Genomic DNA, 23,697 nt, shown 5'->3' on the forward strand with positions numbered 1-23,697 from the left:
TTCACCATGTTGGCCAGGCTGGTCTTGAACTCCTGACCTCAGATGATCCACCCGCCTCAGCTTCCCAAAGTACTGGGATTACAGGCATGAGCCACCATGCCCAGCCTCCATTTGATTTTTATGCCAGCCCTGAGACATAGGCATTATCCCAGCTTTACAGATGAGAAAACAGGTTTTAAACCAGTAATGTATGAAGCCAGGTTTGAACACAAGTTTGTTCATTTCCAAAGCATTTCAGAGGCTCCAAAATTGTGCAGAGATAAACAGCAGTTATACTTCTCTCCTGACTGTCTGAACCTTTCTAAATCTGAAGATCACCTTTGGGAAACATGAGAAAGAGATAACAGGAAAGAGCATTGGAAGAAGAATTTCAACATGAGGAAGGGATAGGATGGTGTGAGCCGGAATTTAGATCCCTGGTGGGAGATGGGGAAGAGCTGTCATCCTGTGTCATAGTTCCATTCATGGATGAGTTTAAGAAGAAATCAGCTGGGGATGTCTTAAAGGTGTTTAGGATTCCCAGGACCTTTTTTTAAATCCATAAAAAACAGAAAGCAAAAGACAATTTTTAAAAACCTTTGAACTAATTCAAAAGAGGGCAAATCCTCAGGGCTTCTCCCAGGAGAGCTTGCAGTCAGAACTCTGGAAATGGATTGTTTGCTCAAGAATCATCCTCCTGATCAGTTCGTTGTTGCTCACTAGGGATTTTGTCTCTAGGACTTCAGTGGCACCTTTCCTCTGGTCCTTTATTTTGTCACAAGTACTGATTGGCCCCTAGCCTGGGGCTTTTGCCTTTACTCAGCATGTTCTTTTTTTATTTTTATTATTATTTTTTTAAGAGACTGAATCTCTCTGTGTGGCCCAGGTTGGAGTGCAGTGATGCAGCCACTGCTAACTGCAGCCTTGACGTCCTGGGCTCAAGAGTTCCTCCCACCTCAGCCTCCTGAGTAGTTGGGACTGCAGGTGTGTGCCACCGTGCCCAGCCAATTTTTAATTTTTTTTTCAGAGATGAGGTCTTGCTATGTTGACCAGGCTCGTCTTGAACTCCTGGGTTCAAGCAATCCTCCCGCCTCGGCCTCCCAAAGTGCTGGGATTACAGGTGTGAGCCACTGTACCCAGCCAGCATGTTCTTAAAGTTTGGGTGATTTTCAGGTGCATGTTTGTGTTTTATGTACAAATAAAGGACAAATGAAGGTCCAAATAAAAGACAAGTGAGGACTTTGTCTCCTTTATGATCTTTAGGAGCTATGTCAGAGGGGACCTTAGAGATGCCACTGGTTCCCAACGTTTTATTTCTCACACAGGGAGATTGAAACCCAGTGAGTCTTAAGGGTTTTCCACAAGATTCTGAAGTCACTCAGGACAGAGATGCAACTTAAAACCAGGCTGCCTGACCCCACATCCACCGGGAGGAATGTGCTGCTTTCTTGTCTCAGTGGTTACTAACCCCCTCATGCCTCTGACTTGTTCTTCACCTGTAGATTCTTCAGAAACCAACCCCAGAACTCAAGCAGCAGCTGGCCGCTTTCTCCAAGCGAGTGGCCGGTGCTGTGACGGAGCTCATCCAGGCGGCGGAAGCCATGAAAGGTAGGCTGGATTCTCGTGTCTTGGCGGAGGGCAGCCCTTCCAGGCAGTGCTAATACAGCAGACTGCACAGAGGAAAAGCACAGTCTGCACGGGCCTTTAGCTGGCAAATGCAGCCGGGAATAGAGGACTTTCTGCAAGCAAATGGGTTTAGAGTTAGCTTGAAAAAGTAACATCCTCCCTGAAGCAACACTCTACTCTTTGTATTAAGTGCTTCTACTTAAATGGTATCCTCCACCTAGAACTCACTTCCCTTAGGAGCCTCCCCATTTCTTTTTTGTCTGCATTTTCATTCATCAGGATATTTATTCTCCTTGAAATAACACTTCATATTTTGAAAATGATACTATCTGGCAACATTGTTTGGACACCCTTTATGCTTACATAGAAGCAACCAACTCACCTGGGAAAGGTCTTCTCACCAATTTCCTTTACTTTGAATTAAGGTGAGGGGTCATTCCTCCTGGGTTCCAGGGAGAAGAGAATGGCAAATTCCTGTGTGACCTACAGCATAGTCTAGTGTCTCCTGAGGATGCTTACTTATATTCGTGAGCTTTAAGTTCAAAGTCAAAGCAAGGCTCAAGCCTTGGTCCATGAGATCATTTTTGAAGCTGCCTGGTGACTGCCCTGTGGTAGGGCCGTACACACAACTGATTTAGAAAACCAGGATTAGCACCCCCACCCCCATCCAGATGGCCTTTATGAGAGACCGAAGGAAGGTTCCTTAGGACAATGCAGGTCAGGCTCCTGGAGCCTTCATGCATGCAAATCCAGATATTGTTTGTAATTAAGCCAGTGCCCTGAGGTCTGCAGCTACCAAGAATCACTTTCTTTTGGACTGATTCTAGGAACAGAGTGGGTGGATCCAGAAGACCCAACTGTCATTGCAGAAACAGAGTTACTGGGGGCTGCAGCATCCATCGAAGCTGCTGCTAAGAAGTTAGAGCAACTGAAGCCAAGAGCAAAACCAAAAGTAAGTGTTCATTTATGGTTGGCTGTCCGGTGTCAGTGGGTTCTGCCAGTGGGTGACTGTGAAGTGGAGCTAGGAGTGCTGCAGGGAGCTTGACTCCTTCCTCATGGTCAGATTAGCAAGCGGAAAACCGGATCTACCTGCCCGGCACCGCTTTAGAGTGTGGGGGAAAAATGGCTCATGAGTCTAAGTTAACCACCCAGAAAAATACCTCTGTGTGTCCAAAGGAAGAATTGGGGCATTTGCAGTCTTGATTTAGTTCCATTATCTAAAGCAGGTATTGGATGCTTTCTGTCGGAAGTTGCTGTGACTGGAGAGGAGATTGTTAGCCTCCAATTTTCTGGTTTCTCTTTTGCTTTTTACAAAGAAATAGCACTGCTGGGAATCAGAGGGCAATGAGAACTTCAAAAGTGCACCCATTCCAGGCTTTTTCAGTGTATGCTGGAGGTGATGGGTAGCTGGTATGTTTTTTCCACCTATGTTTGTCATGTAGATAAATGTTTAAAACTTAAGATTATAGGTATATGTGAAGAGAAATAGCCATTTAAAGGAAAGAGATACTTTTAGATTAGGCAGGAGGAAGGACGCTTTCTAAATAAAAGGATGACAAGCTACTGCTGTCTGCAGGGGCAAAGCCCCCACCCTGTTAAGCTGATACCTCCTACCCCGCCTTCCATGGCTGTCTTCAGCAGGAAAATGGTAGAACCAGAGGAGGCCCCTTTTTCTTCCTATTCAAGTAAGTCCCTGGTGTGGTGCATTGTAACTCACCTATTTCCAAGGACCCAGATATATTAGGAAATAATATTTGGCTTTTCCCCTCGAAAAAGGACTGGATTCCACCAATTTAAGTACACCTAAAAATTTACCTATTTTTGTAAGACCAAGGGATGGAGTCCGGGCCCTGAAACAGATCAGACTACTCAAAAGCAGTGCCTGGGCCAGTGTAGTGTATGAAATAAACACAGACTGAGTCTGTTCAGCTTGGGAACATTCTTAAAACTTTCGAGTGTTCACAACCAACCTCCTAATAGTCACTCTGGACTTGGTAAAGGCACGTAAACGTTTTCTCATCAAGATGTAACTTAAGGATTTGGGCTACTGATTTTGGGGTTTACTAGGGTTCTTTCTGCTGGCCTCTACCTGAGAGTCTTGGGTTACCTGATGTTGTCAGGGTTTTTCTTGCAAACTTAAGAGCCAAGTGTGGGTGTTGGGACAACTCCATTTTCTGGTTATGCCTTTGTTTCTGCTTTGTCAGTCAAGTTAATCGTGAATGAAAAGTGTACTTTAAACTTAAGAGTCAACCATTAACTAAGATTTAGAGGTTTGGTGCATAATGTTTTTCCATTTCCTTGTCTGATTTATCACGAGTGTCCTTTCTTGGGGAGGGCTCTGTCCACGAATGCCGAAGCCATGTCAGTTGACACATTCGTTCTCCTGGAGAATTAGCCTGGTGCTAATTTAACATTAACACTTCCCCATATTCTAAGAGCTCCTGTCTCAGTGTCTTTCCCTTTGTCCTTCCGCAGGGTCTTTCTGAGCTCTTGTCTGTCCCTGAATCCTGGTTTCCCCCTGTCTGGTCTTTCACTTCACGATTCCAGATGGGAAAACAAAATTATTAAAGTTCCTACCCCATAGGATTATGGTTATAATAATTAAATAAGATAGTATAAGAACACTGCCTGACATACAGTGAGACTCAGTAAATCGTAACTATATCACCATTATCACCACCATCATCACTGAAAATATGTGTCTGGGACTTTTTCCCTAGGAAATGCCTGAAAACAGAAAGCTCACATTGTTCAATTGCCAAGCATGTGCCAGGCAGTCTTCTAGGTACTTTATGAGAGTCACTCATCTTATCCTTTCAAAAAGTCCATTAGAATCAGAAGCACCAAGAGGCGAATTACCTTGCCATGGTCAGAGCACCGTCACTCAGTTGGGAGGGCTATGTATGGCCCTGGGTGGCAGTTTCAGTCCATACCAGCCCGTTTCCCTACCCCATTGTCAGAGAAGGCTGGTCTAGTCCCACAAGGGCCATTTGTACTTTATGTGTGCCCTTTGAGCTACTATTCCCACCTTTGGGAATCTCTCCTGAGGAGGAAATCCAAGAGGGGAAGAAAGTTGTGTGCCTGTGAGAGGGTTGTCCCTTGCAGCCTTGTCTGTAGTAATAAGCAGTTGGATGTGGACCAAGTGTCTCCTCGAAGGAATATTATGCAGCTATGAAAAATAATGGTTGCTAGGACTGTGTAGCATGAAGAAAATGCTCATGGTATAACAGAAAGGATACAGAATTATATACTCATTATGATTACAACTCTAAAAGCCCACAGATGAAAAAAAAAATAAGTAGGGAATGTACAAGAATGAAGATGGAATTGGGATGATGGAAGGGTCTGTGTTTTAACATTATATAAAACAAAGGTTTAAAAATAACCGCACCTTAAAAATTAATGGTGACTGCTGAAGCGGGCCAGTGAGGACTCCCTACAGTACTCCAGGATCATATAGCCTTTGTGTTTGCATTGAGGATTTTTATAGGAAGGCCAAGGAATCCTTCGGCCAAGGTCAAGGTTACCACAACTGATGATGTGAATCTGTTGTTTGAGGGTTCCTACCTTAGGTCACTCTCGTCATATTAGGAAGGGTGGTGGGTACTTCTAGAATGCTTTACAATGGTCTGAAGTCTTTCTCTGCCTAATGACCAGAGGCAGACATTATCTATGAAACTGTTTTGGAAAACCTTCAACTCAAACCATAGTTTTTGTGCCTAATAGGGCAATCCACATTGCAATAACTTTTGCATGAAATAAAATATCCTCCTTGCCTTTATAAAGGAGTTTATTTCCTCAATTGAAAAACAATAACAACAATCTGCACCAAAATCAGCCAGTCTTTTGAAGTTAATCACTTCTCTCCATTCTCTCCCAAAATGTTAAAAAAAAATCCTCAGGGTACTGTAAGTAAACAATTGCTTATTACATCCCTATAACCCTACTCTCGCACACACACACACACGCCCTCCGTATATGGATGTATTCACACTGCTTTCAGGAAGAGTTTGGGGAGGGACAGTAATTTTGTCAAAAAATGCTCTGCTCAGCACATTCTCAGGTTCCTGTTTTTAAAGGAGAGGCTCATGGTTTATGATGATGATTCTGGTATATTTCCACCTCAGGCTCTTAAAACTTAAGCATCACTTTTTGCCTGGAATCTCCCAGACATGCACTGTTGAATCCGCTCTTCACCTGGGGAGTTGAGAATGTCAGTGAGCGCTGGTGCATGTGCTGACAGTATTGTTAATGGCGCCGTTTCCACACCTGCAGGCAGACCTGTGCTCCAAAGACAGGTATCGGAGTTGCTGCAAAAGTGACCACCCCCTGCAGCCGTAACCTTCAATACTGTGCCTAGTCTCGAGCTCAGTCAAACCTGGATGCCTTTTCTGCAGGCCTCTGTGTGATATGTTTGATATATTAGGTTGTTATTTAATCCAACTATATATCAAACATATTCCTACAGTGTCTTGCCCTGTCTCCGGGGGTTCCTAATAAAGTTTATAAGGCAACAGGAAAGAACACGTTAAAATCACAAGTAGATTTAGAAGACGGAGCACTCATTACAATTCATGTTATCTTCTATTTCTTCTTGTAGCATTTGAGACCTGTGTCAGTATTACTAGATTATTTGCTTATTATAGAAACAAATAATAAGTACTGATGTTTCATAAGGGCCTGGGGTATTTTGTGCGGCTTAGTTTTGTGCAGTGATGAATCCTTAAGGAATTCAGTATGCTGAGTGGAAAAAACGGTTCCAACCCATGTCTATGAGACATAAAATAAATGTCAGGATTATAGCCTCAAACACATCTAGATTTCTATTTCATTTTGGTTCATTTTTATCCTGATCTTCAATTTAGAAGTTCATGTCAGGGTTTCAGCAAAAATTCAAGGAGCACAAATCAGTTTTCTATAACTTCCCTTTCCACTCACAGTAACAGAAGGTATAAAGCAAATCCGCTATACCAGCTGCATGGATGCTGAGTCAGTGAGCTTTATACAAACCTTGGATATAGGACTAAATGTATCTCATGAAGGTAATATAATGTTGACTGAACCCTTGAATTTCCTGTTATAGGTGAACTTGTCAGTGGAGGTTGGTAATATTTAGAATAAGCCAACAGGCAGAAAGTAATTTCAGAGCCTAATTGACTGTGGCAGGAAGTTTGGGATTATGATATAGAAAACATATTTTCTGGTACATAACAGCCTTCTTTGGTTGGTTTTGACCTCTTCCTTATAGAAAAGCCTGTGAAGTATGTGTGAGTTCATTCTGAGTTCTCTCAACAAAATACTTTGTGAGCACTGCTTTCTGGAAAGAGAACTACTGTGCTCATAGCTCAGTGTTGTGGAGGAGAAAAGGTGTGAGCAAGTGGTTTAAACAGGTCAGTCATGAAAGCTTCCCCTTACTGTGTCTAGAAGTCATTGCCACGTTGCTTACAAGTGAATGCATAGTGACAGGGTTGCCAACAGCAGCATCAGAGAGGTGATGACACAGGAGAGGGTCCTGTGATGTTGGAGTCCTGGCTTCTGGAGTTACACAATGGAACCTGTCTCCGGAATCCTTCTCCATTGAGAAGCGATCTGTGTGTGTCAGCAGGTGCTCTGTCAGGCGGGTTTCAAGATGCTGCCCCAGTCAGTCCCTCCTTCACACAGCTGGAGAACACTGGTTTTGGTTTTGAGTCCAGTTACATTGTTTGACTGAAATGGCAAATGGCCATGGAAAAGAGACAGCAAGTTATTACGAACAAAGAAAAGCATGGTTTCAAAAGGACCTGCAGATGAAGCCCATTTGTTTGAACTGATGTGATTTTCTTGTTTCTTTGGGTGACTTTGTCACTGACCAGCATGTTCTCTGTAGTGATAAATATGGTGAAGGGGAAAAGGAACCAACTGTTCAGGGAGAAAGAAAAATAACAGCATTTTCTATATGGCTGCACGTGGGCTTTGAGTGGCACTCATTGGTTCCAGACCAGGAGCATACAGGGTGTGAAAAGCAAGTATGGGGCCGGGCGTGGTGGCTCACACCTGTCATCCCAGCACTTTGGGAGGTCGAGTCGGGTGGATCATTTGAGGTCAGGAGTTCGAGACCTGCCTGACTAACATGGTGAAACCCTGTCTTTACTAAAAATACAAAAAAATATAAGCTGGGCATGGTGGCACACACCTGTAGTCCCAGCTACTCGGGACTGGGTATGCTTGAACCTGGGAGGAGGAGGTTGCCGTGAGCTGAGATCATGCCACTGCACTCCAGCCTGGGTAACAGAGTGAGACTCCGTCTCAAAAAAAATAAATAAAAAAAAGCAAGTATGGGAGACTCCCCTCCAGGGTAGACCAGTAGGCCCTTGTCAGACCCTTCACAGACACATAAAGGGGGCTTAAGATGTAGGGCGTTTATCTGATAAGTCTTGGGAGAAGAACCCTATTATCTTTTGTCTGTGCTTTCTATATTGACATTCAAGGGCCCGTAAACAGAAACAGTGATGAAAAGATGATTCCAGTGGCATTGCTTTTCACTTTGAAAACAAAAGTAAAGCAATGGATACTGTGGGAAAACGAATCCCAAGATACTAATCAGGCAAATGCGGACCTTTTCCAGTGGACAGTACATGAACTCGCGCATATTCCTCGGGTGCAGAGGGTGTGGTCCCTCCCCAGGCATAGGCACAGCCATTCGGCAGTTTCTTTCTCTGTCACCCATCTTGCCTGTTAAAGGTCTCTCCGGAGCTTTCCCTGAGACAAGGCCAGCTGTCCGTGCCTGGCCCTTGGCAGTTCCAGTTGTTCTGGGAGGTTTACCTTTTGTTAGAACTAGTAAAGGTGGCAGTCCTGAAGCCACCCCATCCATGGGTCCTCCAGAAGAGAAGCTGATCTAACCCTTGCACAGTTTGGGGCTTTGCATACAGGCTAAGGCCTCCCTCAAGGCACCTCTCCATTCAATACCAGAAGCAAACTAGTAGCAGCCAAACTTGCAACCCAAAAAAGAGAAATGTGGCTGCCTGCTCCACTCCGGCTTCCAACTGGCAGGAAAATGCCTCACTCCTGTTGTGGGAGTTCTAGGCCTTGGCCTCCTTTTTTCCCTCAAGGACATTTAAATTAAATGCAAAATGTTCACACTTTGAAAAATATATAGCCAAGAGGATTTTTTAAAAGTTTCTGATGCACTATGACCTTATTTTTAGTAGCAGGCGTTCTACAAGACTCTTGAGTAACGCAGAGCAAAGGCTGAGATCCCGCTGGAAAGATGACACCAGGGTGATTCTTCAGTTTGTGGAGCCAGTTGTGAGAAGGGCAACCATTGTGTTTTCAGCTCTCAACAAGGCATTCCCTCAAAGGAAGTTTTCAGAGAGGAAGGCAAGGCCTTTGGCCATCCTCTGTGGGTGCCTTATGCTCCTTCACCTTCAAGTTCATTGGGGAAAGGAACTCCTCTGGGGGGTTACAGGGCGTAAAGAAATAGGCCAAGGAAAAGACCATGGGTGGACATTCTCTTCCCCCACCCAACACTTGCCCAGGACCTGACAGGGACAGTGAGCAGGGGAAGTGGGTAAGGATGTTGAGGAGCAGGGGCAGTGGGGGATGTTGGTAAGGATGTTGAGGAGGAGGCCAAGAGAGATCCGAAGAGAAAAAGTAGTTCCTGCTTATTTTAGTCACCGCCTTCTAAGAGAAGTTTAATTTGGAACTGTCCATGTCTAGGCAAAAGGACCAGGAAGGTTGAGTTGCTCCTCAAGTGACAAACAGAAAACTGAGTAACTGATACCTGGAGAAGGGCAGCGAAGACCCCATGGTCACATGGTCAGAGTACAGAGCAGTGACTACCACCCAGATTGTCCCACTCCTGGTTGGGTGCTCAGAGAGAAGCGGGTACCCATCTGTGCTGTTTGTTACTTGACGCTTACTGATTTGTGGGTTTTACTTATAATTAATTTAGGCTGTAATCAGAAATAGCAAGAAGAATTTTTATTAGAATTATGAGTACATAACAGGGTTTAGACAGAGGAACAGATTCATTTAGCCCCAAACCTGAAAAAATAATTTTTGATAATGAAATTAATTGCTAATAGTTTTTGAGCATCTCCTATGAGTCAGCCATGCTTTACATATACTAATCATGTACTTGTAATGACCCCATCAGATAGGTTAGGAGGGGAGGTAGGCTTAGAAGATGAATGAATTAGTCTGAAGACCATGTTCTTAGAATCCATGAAAGGCCAAACGCCAAAAGAAGAAATGAGGAAAGGCTGTCCCTTTTCCTTCCTCCTTTTACCTTCTCCGCTTTCCATACCACTTGCCCTACCGCCACCATTTCCTCTTCCAGGGGACATACAGCTCCTGAAACTTTAAACCCATCAGAGCAAACATATAGGGATCTCAAATACTCTCCCAAGTGGGAAACGGGAAGGGAGCCAACCCAATATGTAGCCTTTCCCAAGAGGGATCTCAGCAGGCCACTGACTTTTTAAAGGGTGAGCAGGGAGGAGGTCAACTACAGGGAGGAGCTCAGACCTTTCTAGAAGCTACCAAAAGGCCCAGGTGGGGATAAATCTATCCTCTGCAAGAGTTGGCCAGACAGCCCAGGAAAGCCCACCTAAGAGCTGGTGGGCACCTGGCCAAACAGCCTTTTCAAGTGGAGGGGAAGGGGGAAAAGAACAGTGTGTCAAGGGAGAAGATAGATTCAGCATGCAGAGGCAGCAGCAAACACCTTCATTAGGCAGAGTAGATGCTTAGTTTGTACATCTGTTCACTCTTTTTCCCAGTGCTGTCTTGTTAAAGTGCCTCTTGGTAAAATGCCACTGTGTTTACATTTGTATGTCCATGTATGACTAAATGTCACAAACTGTGAATTCTAGTTGAGGGATGCAAGTAGAGTGTACAGTTAACAACCCACGGCCTTAAACGGGGCAGGAAGCTGCTCGTAGCTGTGTGTGCATCTGTCCACCATGGCTCAGGAGTGGATGCTAATGATATGGATGCTTACTCTGTGTATTTCTCCTTCTCCAACTTTGTGCATTGTGCTCTAGCTGAACTCTGGAACTTGGGAAACTCATTTTGAATGGATATATTCATTCAGCAAATGTTGATCATCACATGGGCTCCTCCGCCTGATTTTGTGCTAGAGAAACATAGGTTGAATAAAACACAATCTTGCCCTGGAGGGGATCACAGGCTGGTAGGATTAAGTTAACTGGTGTTTGTTTTCCTGAGTCCAGGCCAGCATTTCCTACAGAGTAGCATGTAACTACCTCTGTAAGAAATACAGAGTCCTGGCTCCCACCTCAGACCTACCAAAACAGCATCTGCATCTTTACACCAGATTCTCAGGTGATTCTGCAGCGAGGGCTATCCATTTGTTTGGTTTTTGAGGGTACGTAATAGGTATATATATTTATGGGATACATGAGATGTGTTGATACAGGCATTAGCTTGTTCTCACACCACTAAAATAGTATACCCAGGACTGGGTGATACATAAAGAAAAGGTTTAATTGACTCACAGTTCCACATGGCTGGGGAGGCCTCACAATCATGATGGAAAGTGAAGGGGAAGCAAGATACGTCTCATATGGTGGCATAAGACTTATTCACTATCATGAGAACAGCACAGGAAAGACCCGCCCCCATGATTCAGTTACCTCCCACCAGGCCCCTCCCATGACACGTGGGGATTCTGGGAGCTACAATTCAAGATGAGATTTGGGTGGGGACACAGCCAAGCTATATCAGGCATGCAATGTGAAATAAGGACATCATGGAGAATGGGGTATCCATCCCCTCAAGCATTTATCCTTTGTGTTATAAACAATTCAATTACACTATTCTAATTACTTTAAAATGTACAATTAAGTTATTGACTATAGTCACCGTGTTGTGCTATCACATAGTAGGTCTTACTCTATTTTTTTGTATTGATGAACCATCCCTACCTCCCAGCCCCTCACTACCCTTCCCAGCCTCTGAGAACCATCCTCCTCTCTATGTCCATGAGTTCAATTGTTTTGATTTTTAGATCCCACAAATAAGTGGGAACATGCAATGTGTGTCCTTCTGTGCCTGGCTTATTTCACTTAACATAAGGATCTCCAGTTCTAGCCATGTGGTTGCAAATGACAGGATCTCATTCTTTTTTGTGGCTAAAGATTATCCTGGTTTAATGAAACTATTATCCTGTTTAATGAAACTATTTTCTTAAGTTCCTTGCTTTAGCTTGATGCCAGTAGTTATAAAGAAATACAAATAGCCACATGCACAGGATTAGTCATAATGTTTAAAAGATTTTAGTCGGTCTTTACATGATCCAATTGCTGAAAGAATGAAAGAGCCAGAAGTGAGGATTCCATTGTCCCCTCTGTAAACCAGAGAGACAGATCTGACGGACCCTGGTCAGGTCAGTAACGTCTCAGCTAAAGAGGACCTTAAGACACCAATGAACTGAGCCTCTCTGGTGAAGAGGTGGGAATGAGAGCTCCGTGAGAGGGGCCCAGCCTCCAGATTCTTCCCCAGAGTCACTGTGTACCACGTTGCTCCTCTTAGTCTCCCAGTCTCTCAGCTGCAGTGGGGACTGTTCCATTAACAAATTCTGCATTTATCTAGGAAAGTCCTTTGAAGACCAAGCGAATTGTGTTTCTCTTCTTGTGATGTGGTTAAGTGTGTGTCCTTCCTACCTTCTCGCTTACTCCATTCTGCATGCTGCTGGGAGCTGGAACTGATGGAGCACCTGGGTTTTTGACCACGTCTCCTTGGCTTGGGGAGATCCCATTTTCTCTAAGGCTAGAAGTTTTATGGTATGAGGACACATTAAGTATTGGTGTCTGATTTCAGCAGTAGAGATAGGGTGGGCAAGTGCGTCTTAGTCATAAACCTGGCATACAGGAAAATAGGGACCAGCAGTCAGAAGGCAGGTCTCATCAGGATACTCTGCCCAAACGGCAGCATCTAACATTAGCCCTCCATCCCTGTGCCATCTCGGTCAGCCTTTCTAGGGAGAATCTCTAATACTTTCTAATCAGAGCAAATGTCTCCCAGAGATAAGGCCTTCTGCCGTGTCCGTTTTAAAGCATAGTGATGTTACGGAAAGAAAAATAAAAACTCATTAAAGAGCATTACAATAGTTGCCATTACCAGAAAAATCTGTGGTGTCAAAAATGTTTCCAAGTTGAATATTACAAGCATATATTTAAAAAAAAAAAAAAAAACCTCCCAGGCAGCGGAAGATGTGGGAGAGGCTCTTAAAATCCCTTGCGATGAGATTATCTTATCAGATCTACCCCTGCTAAATTAGACTTAGCGCTTAATTTTAAGGAAATTGCATTTTTGGAAATCTTAAAATTTAGGAAACCAAAAATCTGACAGAGTATTCTACACTGTAAAGTGGACTCGGGCTTGGAACCCATAGTGTAGTTGAGGCCACCTGCGACAAGAGCATGGGAGACTTCAGGAGCCGCCGTGAAGAGCTCCCACGAGCCTCCGTTTCCTCGTCTGCAAAATGAGATGAGGAGTTTGGAGTCAAAAATTCTGTGATTTCCCTAGTGCTTTAATCTGTTATGTGCCTGACAGTCTTTGGCAGAATGAATTTCCAGAAAAGCTCTTAATCTCAAGGTTACTAAAATATACATTTTAAATATATTTTATATATTTAATATGTATAAATTAGAGCCTACTGTAATTTATTTGTGGACTACACAAGAGTTCCTTTTATGCGAGAGTGTCTTACAGCGGATCATTTCTGTATTTCAGTCACCAAACTCTATACTCCACCAATCCAAAATGAGTCCAGTAGAACTAAATTCATTTCTGTCCTAAATACTCTTAGAGCAAGACTTGGTCAGCATTAAGAAACAGTGCACAAGTTCTGTCTCAGAACTTCTGAAATGCCGCCATCATTCAGATCCACTAGAAGTGCAAATGAAAAAGGATTAGCACCTTTCATGGTTCAAGATATGGCATTAAGAATGGAGAAGTGGAGAAAAATTGTATCCCTCCTGTCTGATGTTTCACACGGGAGTGTTAGCAAGCTGACTTTGAACCTCGGGCACAAACCATTCCTCACGGATACCCTAAGGGGTGGCTTCGGCTAGTTACAGTGCCTTATTTTGGAGTCAGATTTAGGTTTGATTCTGGTTTAGATTCTTCATGCTGCCACATCACCTTGGCCCAATAATCTACCTTCCTGAGCCTGGGTTTTCTCACTGTAAAAATAAGGATAAAGATAATTCCAGCCGGGCGCGGTGGCTCACGCCTGTAATCCCAGCACTTTGGGAGGCCGAGGTGGGTGGATCACGAGGTCAGGAGATCGAGACCATCCTGGCTAACACGGTGAAACCCCGTCTCTACTAAAAATACAAAAAATTAGCCGGGCGTGGTGGTGCGCGCCTGTAGTCCCAGCTACTTGGAGGCTGAGGCAGGAGAATGGCGTGAACCCGGGAGGCGGAGCTTGCAGTGAGCTGAGATCGTGCCACTGCACTCCAGCCTGGGCGACAAAGCGAGACTCCGTCTCAAAAAAAAAAAAAAAAAAAAAAAAAGATAATTCCAATATAAGTTTTTTTTTTTTTTTTGGTGAGAAGTCATTGTATGTAGAAGTGCCTAACAAAATACTTGGTACACAGTAGGCACTCTTAAAAATGTATTACTGTTGGCACAAAGTGTGAATGTCTGTAATGCCACTGAATTGTACACTTAAAATTGGATAAAAGGGTAAGTTTTGTGTTACATATGTTTTACCACACATAGAAAGAGAATATTACTGGTCCTGGCCATCATCTCTCAATGCCTGAAAGGTACCAGCCATATCTTCAACACTGTGTGACCTGAGGGCAGCTTAACCAAATTGACCTTGAGTCATGGAATGTCACCACACAGGTCTAATCTGACCACCCCACCCCCCGCCCCCCACAAAACTGTGGTGCTCCAACCCATGCAGCCTGGGACCACAGTCTTATACTTGTCCCACTTCTCCAAAGCTTCTCTTCAACTTCCTGAGTTGTTTTAGCAGCAAAGGAGATGGTGGTGAATTTAGACCAGAGCCCTAACGGTCTGATAACACCTACACAATAGTGTCCAATGTTCTCCCCAAGGTGGAGCCCGTGCCTCGGGTGTCCAAGGGACAGAACAAGCTCCACCTTGATGTCGTGTTGCCCTGGTTTCTTTTTCACCACTGGGCAGTCTGTGCTTGGTCTAGAACTGTCTCAGTGCTCAGCCACAGAAATGCCAGTGCTGTTTGGCTTTAATTTTTACCCAGGAAAAAGACGACTTTTGAGAACTGATACCCGTCTTTCCTTTTTTGTTTTTAAAGTCCATTTTTGAGGCTTAGGCTCTGGAAGAGAGTGAGTGCTATGATACACTGTTTTGATTTTATTGTTTTGGTTTTGGTTATTGATGTTGCTAAAACCATTTGAGTGTATTTTATTCACAGTGAATGTATATCTTTAAAGATTCTGTTCCAGAAAATGAGTCTGTCTTTGAATTTCCCGATTTCAAATTTCTGTGGGATGTCACGCTAACAGCTTTTTCCTTTTGGAGTCAGGGGGAGGGGGCTGCAGGTGGAGAGGCATCCTGACCTTTCTATCCTGGTGTTGCTGTTGTACAACAATGTCAGTGTATTAATACTTAACGTTAAGTGAAAGGGTAAATTTTGTGTTATATATATATTGTACCACACATACAAAGAAAAGTATTGCTGTGTCTGGCCATTGTCTCTTAATGCCTGAAAGGTACCAGCCACATCTTCAACACTGTGTGACCTGAGGGTGGCTTAACCAAATTGACGTAGAGTCCTGGAAGTTAGTTAGCACAGGGGACCTGTAGTCTGCTTCTTGTTAAGGAACCATCCCATTTCAGGTGTGGTTTATCAACAAAAAACAATAGGCAGGTGAAGAGCCAGGTGACCCGGCAGTAAGTAGTTTGGAAGAAAGAGCGCTTTGTGGATATGAATTGCATGTGATGCTGTTTTCTTTTGGTTATAGCAAGCGGATGAGACCCTGGACTTTGAGGAACAGATCTTGGAAGCTGCTAAATCCATTGCTGCTGCCACAAGCGCCCTGGTCAAATCGGCCTCGGCAGCCCAGAGGGAGCTGGTGGCCCAAGGAAAGGTGGGTAAAGCCGCTGACCACATGGGGGACACGCAACGTACGGAGAGCCTCTGAGGGCCCAGGAAAAGAGCTACAAGCCTTTGTCCTGTCCAAGGAAACACATGCAATACCTTCCCTCCCTGAATTGCCACACTCTGTGCTGACCGACTGAAAACTACAGAATTCAGACCAACAGAATAAGAGGTTTGGCTTCTGGGCCTCTCATCTGCTTCTTGTTAAGGAAAGCATCCCATTCCAGGCAGTGATTGGGGCCTGAATGAGACATTTATATTCCCACTGTACATTAGGCTACGTAAAGATGTAAACTGTCATATTTTCCTGGTGGGCCGGTCTAGAAGCACCGCAGTCGGCGGCTTTTATGATACCACTTTCCAGCTCCAAAGGGCTGCGTTTGTTTTCGGGACTGGAGAGCTGAATACTGGCCAACTTTGCAGTTAGCACTTTCCTAAGTCTGCTGGTGAAAGGGCCTGTCGGATTTTAATTCTGCAGTTTCTTCAGCTTTATCTTTAGTCACCCATTTGATCTACTTTAGCATAAAAGTATAGTTGTTTTTCGAGGATTCAAAGGGTTATTAGTACATTAGTAATTCTGGATATGGAACAGTCTTCTGATTTAACATATTCCATGTGTCTTGTGATTCACATACACATGGAACCATCCTATCCACACTGGCTTTTAGAGAGCCTCTCAAATGGAGAAGGCCCCACAGAAACCTGACCAGTCGTGGGTTTGGAAAATGCGGTCACCATCATTGTCATTCATTTCTGTTTGATATTAAAAGGCCTTTGCTGTCAGCGTACAGATAGGTGGAGGCAAGTTGTGTCGAGAACTCACAGTACAGACAGGAAGGTTGTGCCTGACCATAGGCCGTGCATCTTCTTCCAGGAAGTCTTTTGTGAGCTCAGCCACAGCTTAGTCCAGTCTACATACCTTGAATTCTCTTTCTAAACCATTGTGTTGTATGTTATTCAGTATTGGTCCGTGTCTGTCTCCACACCTGGCACATAAGCTGTTCTCTCCATCCTTCCTGTTGATCCCCTGTAGAGCCAGCATTCTGCCAACCTTGTCCTTCCTGTACTCAGCAAGTTCTTGTTGGCTGGTCAACATGTAAAGACCACAAATGTGTCATTGAACAGAACATCCCATGTCAAAAAAAAAATCCTGGTTATTTCAACATTCATAAAGGGCTATGGGTCCAACACGTTGCTTAGATACTAGAGAATCCAACTTGGATATGGCAGAGTCCCTAACTGCCCTCCAAGGAACTTGTGTTCAAGCATTTAAAAAGTTGGTGACGGAGGTTCAGCCAGACTTGGGTGAACTATAGGATTATAGGCAGGACCTTGGAGTTTTACCTGACATTCAGCAAGCCCTGATATGACCCTGTCATTGTTTACACACCCCCAATTTCATATTCAAATTGAGATACTCATCTCTTACCTCATCAGGCACGTCCCACAAGCTTGAAGGTATTTCCTCCTGTCGCTTCTCTCTCTCGCTGTGGACAGAAAATGTTCTACTTGCTGCTGTGATTTCTAAATAGAAACAGAGATCCGTATTTCTTCCAGCCTCTTATTTCTCTCCCACCCCTGACAAAATGGTATTTCCTTAAGACCAGGGTCTGCACTCAATTGTACCAGAGGGAGGTACACCACACTTTTTTAACATCATCTGCCAGAAACACAGTGTGGTTTTCAGGGTCAGTAATTGGGAGAGATTTAAATTTCCCTTAGACCATGAAAAAAGGAGGCCTAGTGGCTCCCGCATTTGAAATGGAGAAAGCTCGGCAGAGGAGTAAGTGTAGAAAGACAGCCCCAGGCCATCATTCCTGAGAAGTTTCCCAGAAACGCAGTACCTGGCAGCTAAATGGAGCCATTCTTAGCATTTCCCATTTCCTCTTGGTGGCGAAACTTGCCGGGATGTGCTATGCAATCTTGGCATGGCCTGCGTCCCACATGAGAAAGGTTGCTCCCTTCTTAGGCCTGTGCTGTTGGCAGGAGGCACCAAGTGGGGTGCACGTCTGGTTCCTGAGCAAGGTGTGGGGACGAGGGGCTGCGACCACTGGGGCTGCCTGCCCTCACGGCCAATTTCTCGACTCTCCTATCTAGGTGGGCTCCATCCCTGCCAATGCTGCAGACGACGGACAGTGGTCACAGGGGCTGATTTCTGCTGTGAGTTGCCTTCACCTTCCTCCCAGTTTGCTTTTTGGGTCCCCTGAGGGAGGTTTGGGCCTTGGGTCACTTCTCTGTTGACTGTCCCCAGGCCCGGATGGTGGCGGCTGCGACCAGCAGTCTCTGTGAGGCGGCCAATGCCTCTGTTCAGGGACACGCCAGTGAGGAGAAGCTCATCTCATCTGCCAAGCAGGTCGCCGCTTCCACGGCTCAGCTGCTGGTGGCCTGCAAGGTGAAGGCCGACCAGGATTCAGAGGCCATGAGGCGGCTACAGGTAATGGTCACTGATGCTGGTGGGAAAATACTCCTGTTGGAGCGGGTAAGTGTCACCAAAGGGGACAAGCCTCACTTCCTTGGCATGCCCCACCAGGCCTTCCATCAGCCAGCTCTGTCCACATTGCAGCCTCATCTACTGCGTGCGTCCATGCATCCTCCACTGTTGCCCCGCCAAGCTGCCATTCTCCGCGTGTGCCTTCTGGTCTCATGCCCTGGGGCCCTGCTCCTCACCAGCCCAACCCAGCAGACCCCTACTTGTCCTTTGTGACTCATCTTCAAAGTCTGCTGTTCTGGGAAGCCCATCCTGACTCCCAGTGTCTGGGCAGCTTATCCCTCCTCTGTTGTTTGAGAGCCCCTAGGCAGACCACTCAGGTTCCCATCACATGTTACCCCTGCAGGTCTGTCCGTGAGCAGGTTGTGAGCCTCTTAGATGCAGATACCACACCTTCATCTGTGCCTCTCTCACATGTTACTAACTCGGTGCCTGCTTCAGAGGCCTTCAGCCAATGTCTGCTACAGAAGGGAGTAAAGGAACTGAGATTATATGAGACTGTGGCTGCTTCCCAGAGCCCAGAGAACATGTTAGGAAGGTAACAATCAAGTCCTTCCCAAAGCAGATACATTTTCCTGATTGCTTGAATTGTAAAAATATTTTAAACACAATAAAAGAAATGCTTAAATGAAAAAAAATCACACGGCCCCCAACATCTTCATATATCAAACGTTATCATTGTTTTCTGTTCATTTTTATCTACATATAAAATATTGTCCAGTTGTAATCATGGCAAGATACATTCTGCTTTCTTTTCACTTAACATTTTATCATATGTATTTTTTCCTTGAAGATAAGGCTTCATTAACTTCTCTATGCAAAGCTAGCTGGCCCATTCTTCATGAGTTCCATTTTTAATGATTGCATGATATTGCATCAACTGATTACGCCAGAATTTCTCTATACTTTGGACATTTTGTTTCCAATTTTCAAGTTTTTTTATTATAAGTGTTAAAATGCAGATCGTCTGAATTGCCAAAAGTATGTTTACGTCAGTCATGAAGCAAATCATAAATGGCAGAAATGTTGGAATAGTTCTCCCAACGCTCAGAACTCTTGTTTTACTGTGAAAGGCCTAAAGTGCATTTCTGTTGTTTGGGACTCTTGAGTCCCTCTCTGACCCACCGCCCTCACCTTTATTTGATACCTGGGATAAACCCAGGGAAAAATTGAGGAGCTGTGTGTTTGTGAATATGTGATTTCTGGGGCAGGCACACTTGTGAGGAAAACATCCTGAGTTAAGAGACCTGGTTCAAGTCCTGCTTCTGCCATTTTTTAGGTGCATAATCTTATATAAATCACTGAAAACTTTTCAGGGGCTTCATCTGTAAAATGGGGATAGAGCCATCCACACTGACTCTTATGAGGGTCAAATAGGAGAATGGATATGACAGTGCTTTGTTAGGTCCTAAGGATTTACACAGATCGAATGCAGCATCGCTCTTGTTCCCATCATTACCGATTTAACTGGATGCTGCAGTGTTGTGTTTGAGCCCCTTATATATAAATGACTCAGGAGTTCCCTGGGGCTAGATGGACCTAGGTGCAGATCCCAGATGTATAACTTGCTAGCTACCAAATCTTAGGTTTCTTAACCTTGGTTTCACATCAGAAAAGCAGGCTAAAGATTTCTGACCTGATAAACCCTCTGGCGAATATGCACATGGTGATTACTTGTCAAATATTAATTGGTTCCCTTCCCATCCTGTGCAAGCCCTCATAGTTTGCATTGGGCATTTGAGTTCACAGACCAGGCTGGGCAGTTAACTTTGAATGAGAAGAACTCTCAGCTTTCTGATGGCAAACCCTCAAGCACAAACCTTCAACCCTGAGGGGGCGCTGGACAAGAAATACGAGAGGTTTAATGAAGCCTTAACCACTTTTAGAAGAAAACTCCAAACCTCAGCTGGCATGTCCCTGGGGACATGCTTCATGAGCATTAAAAATAAGCCAATACAGGCAACAGCCCTTAAGGAAGACCTAAGGAAGACTGAAAAGCTCTTCTTTACCTGTCTCTAGCAATCACTCCATCTTAGAGGCTGTGGTGCAAAGCCCAGCTGAGACCCTAAAAGTACGTGCACAAGGCCATAGTTACTGTGAGGCTCCCAGCCCTTCCACACGAGGGTAGCCCTTTATTCCCTCAAAGCCTTCAGTGAGCACCAACTGTGGACAGCCACAGTGCCGCTGCTGGGGATGCAGGGATTCCAGTCACCGTCCCTGCCTTCAAGTTGCTGACTGTCCAGGAGGGGACAGCCAGCCACAAGCATGGTAAAGGCTGCAGTGACGCCGGCACAGCACACTCCAGGCACACACAGGGAGAGGGTGTGGGTAGAGCTAAGGGAGCCAGGCGAAAGTGATGTCTGCGCCAAGTCTTCAAGTATGTGCTAAATCAGATGGAGGCAGGGGAGTGGTTTTCCAGACCAAGGAGGCAGAACTCAGGCTTGCCTCTGTTAACACACATATCACATTGCTGGGATCATTTATTATTTACATAATTATAATTCCCCTCAAAAATGAGTGTTCCTTGAGGGCCAGGCACTTTGTCTCATTCATCTGTGAGTGACCAGGGAGGTTCCAGTGTTGGTAGACTCCATGGATGGATGGACAGACAGATGGGTACTTGCTGACTGGAGAACTTCATGTTGTAACTGGATAATCAGTTGACTCACAGTCTCACAAACTGTACCTTCATGTCTATTCTTGCCGGGCCCAAATGGCTGTTTCTAATGATATCATGTATGTTTTGTTCACTCTCCAGGCGGCAGGAAATGCTGTGAAAAGAGCCTCAGACAATCTTGTCCGTGCAGCCCAGAAGGCAGCATTTGGCAAAGCTGATGATGACGATGTTGTAGTGAAAACCAAGTTTGTGGGGGGCATTGCTCAGGTTTGTAATTAAATCAAGAATAGTGTTTACTTCCCGAGGTAGGTGTCAGGTTATAACAGAGAGACAAAAGAACAGTGACTTCAGGATGAAAGTTTATTTCTTCCTCATGTACCAGAGATGGTGTGGTGTTTCCTTCGTGTCTGAGAGCCAGATCCATCTGCCTTGCTATTTCACCATCCCTGAGATGTTACCTTTGGCCATGTGGTCCATTTGGCTCAGTAGCCCCCTCAGCTTTCCATCCAGCAAGGAGGGGAGGCCATGACCCTAAGCTGCAGGCATTACTTCCTCTCACATATGTTGGTCAGCTCCCTGCACAGGAGGCTGGGCAATGTCGTATTCTTTTTTGAGTAGCATTTGCCTAGATAAAAATCAAGGATTCTATTGTAGAAAAGAAGAAGAACAAAAATGGAGGACAGCAATATTATTTAAATAAAATACATTTGGAGCTACTGCCCGCTCCAGACATTGGGCTCTGCAGAGAGAGCATGCTTTCCCTCTCCCAGAACTGTTACAAGAGCAGTTGGGATTCTGACTTAGGCAGGATGACATTTTCATGCATGGGAGTGAGGAGAAAGCTCTAGGAAGTCAGGCTTGCCCTTTTTGATGTGTGTCCATCTTGTAAATCCATTTTAGGGGACTGTTTTATTTGTCCACACCAGGAGCACTGAAGTTACTCACGCCCCATGCCTGCCTTAGCTCTTCCTGAAGCACGCCCTGTGTTTGGCTATGCACTGCATGTGTTTTTACCAGAATGTGTTTCTCATGAGAAGTTTCACAGCAAAGGGGCTCTGATCAAATAAGGCTGGAGAATACTGCATTCAATAACCCCGCCCTGGTAATGATAGTCATTAGCCTAGGAAAGGCTCTGGAAAGCCAGGAAAGGAACTGACTTTGCTTTTTTGAACACAACTTTCCCTTTTCACACAATACCTATTAGCAAATCTTCCTCAGATCACACCTTAAAAGCATGAAATAAGCATTTGAGGGCCATCTGGTGGTTCAGGGTTCCGCTTTAGCTTTGCCCATACCTGGACCAGGTCTTCCTCCACTGGCTGGGTGACTCCAGACAAGTGGACCTACATCGCTCAGCTTCAGATTTCTTCTTGGAAAAACAAGACTTTCAACTGGGCGTGCTTCACAGAGCAGCCACTTCAGTGAAGAGTATTTGCACCAGAGCCTGCTATATAGTAAGGCTGTAGTAGATGTTTGCTGTTAAATCACCGGGCAGACCCAGCATGTTTTCATGGCTCGGCTGGGTCGTTAGTCTCAAACCCCAAACAGTGACAGAGGCTGGTCTCCAGAGCCAAGACTGTTCCTGATGTGCTGCAGTGCCCCATGGTCACGGGAGCCGTGGAGCTCACATGAGCAGTGGGGTGGGGGGAGGGTTTTCTAGAAAGCGTTTTCTAGAAAGGTCCATCCAGCTTGTTGCTTTCTTTCTAGATCATCGCTGCCCAGGAAGAAATGCTAAAGAAAGAGCGAGAACTGGAAGAAGCAAGGAAAAAACTGGCCCAAATCCGCCAGCAGCAGTATAAGTTTTTACCCACCGAGCTGAGGGAAGATGAGGGCTAAGGTGCGCGCCCAGATGGCGAGTCCCAAGGAATGGCCCTGGCTGAACTGGACAGTGTTCCTGAGAGGCTGGGCACTTACCTGGAAACTGCCCACCTCCCCCCGGGGTGAGCCTGGAGCCCTGCGTGCTTGTTCTCACATCTCTGTCCCGTCGGCACCGGCTGCATGATCGTGATGTCACACGGTACAATGTCCTACCCACAGCTCCTCTGCCGCCTCCCCTCCTGCCTCACTGTGTCTCAGGAGAGAGGGGTGCACGTTTCGTGGACTGTTACCAACAAAGAAAAGTCAGTATTATGTCGTTCTCAGACACGTTTGCTTTTGTTGGTCCTTCTCTTAGGCCTGCTCCTGGACCTCTTTGTGATACCGTAATAGGGAAAAAATCATTGATGTCATAGAATATTCTTCTTCCTCTGAGGAGAAGACGGAAGCTGCAGTTGGACATGGTTCATAAAAGCCAGAAACAAACCCGTGTGGACTCCAGGAGGGTGACTGAGGTCCTCCTTCCATGTCTTGAGCACTGGCTCACCCAGGGGGTGAAAAATTCCTGCTCCTGTTTGCACGCTTTCTTGCCTCTGTGTGTAAGCTCCTTGTACAACCTAGACCCATCTTGTATTTTGTGGCTCAGAAAACTGAACAATTATTTTTTCCCTCCATAGTCCAAAGGGCAGAGTTGTGGGAGGCCGTCCGGGCTTGGTGAGCAGGGGCTATAATAAAATCTGTGGGCTCCTTCCTCTGCAGAGGCTGTTTCAGTTCATACAGAGTCATCCATACAAACCCACAGCTCCCATTTGACAGTCAGTGGAACGCTCGTCTCCTGAGTGTCCAGGGTGGGGATTCTGCTGGCATAAAGAGCTTCCTCAGTGAGTCATCTTTAGGTCCCACGCTGGTTTCTATGCCTTCAGAATGGTCACAAGCCCGGACTGGAAAGCATCTGCTTACAAACCTGTCACCTGCCCTCCAACCCAAGACGCCTTTTTTCCTGTCTTGATATCTAGAAAATCTAAATGCATCCTAAAATCAATGTGAACCTTTAACAAGATAGTTTTACTTATTATC

General features: G+C 45.2%; 1 protein-coding gene across 4 annotated transcripts in view; it reads left to right on the top strand.

The window, feature by feature from the left end:
* TLN2 (talin 2) overlaps positions 1 to 23,371 on the top strand; it is a 451,144-nt gene extending 427,773 nt beyond the window's left edge. For all 4 annotated transcript variants that reach the window (XM_073012205.1, XM_008016371.3, XM_008016374.3 and 1 more), the window contains 7 exons: positions 1,482 to 1,587; positions 2,433 to 2,557; positions 15,564 to 15,689; positions 17,798 to 17,860; positions 17,952 to 18,134; positions 20,947 to 21,072; positions 22,513 to 23,371. In XM_073012205.1, coding sequence (XP_072868306.1) covers positions 1,482 to 1,587; positions 2,433 to 2,557; positions 15,564 to 15,689; positions 17,798 to 17,860; positions 17,952 to 18,134; positions 20,947 to 21,072; positions 22,513 to 22,641 — 858 coding nt within the window. In that variant the 3' untranslated portion in view covers positions 22,642 to 23,371. The remainder of the gene's footprint in view (positions 1 to 1,481; positions 1,588 to 2,432; positions 2,558 to 15,563; positions 15,690 to 17,797; positions 17,861 to 17,951; positions 18,135 to 20,946; positions 21,073 to 22,512) is intronic.
* The last annotated feature ends 326 nt before the right edge of the window (positions 23,372 to 23,697 follow it).

This window comes from Chlorocebus sabaeus, chromosome 26 (genome assembly GCF_047675955.1).
Source record: "Chlorocebus sabaeus isolate Y175 chromosome 26, mChlSab1.0.hap1, whole genome shotgun sequence".
In the NCBI taxonomy this organism is placed as follows: domain Eukaryota; kingdom Metazoa; phylum Chordata; class Mammalia; order Primates; family Cercopithecidae; genus Chlorocebus; species Chlorocebus sabaeus.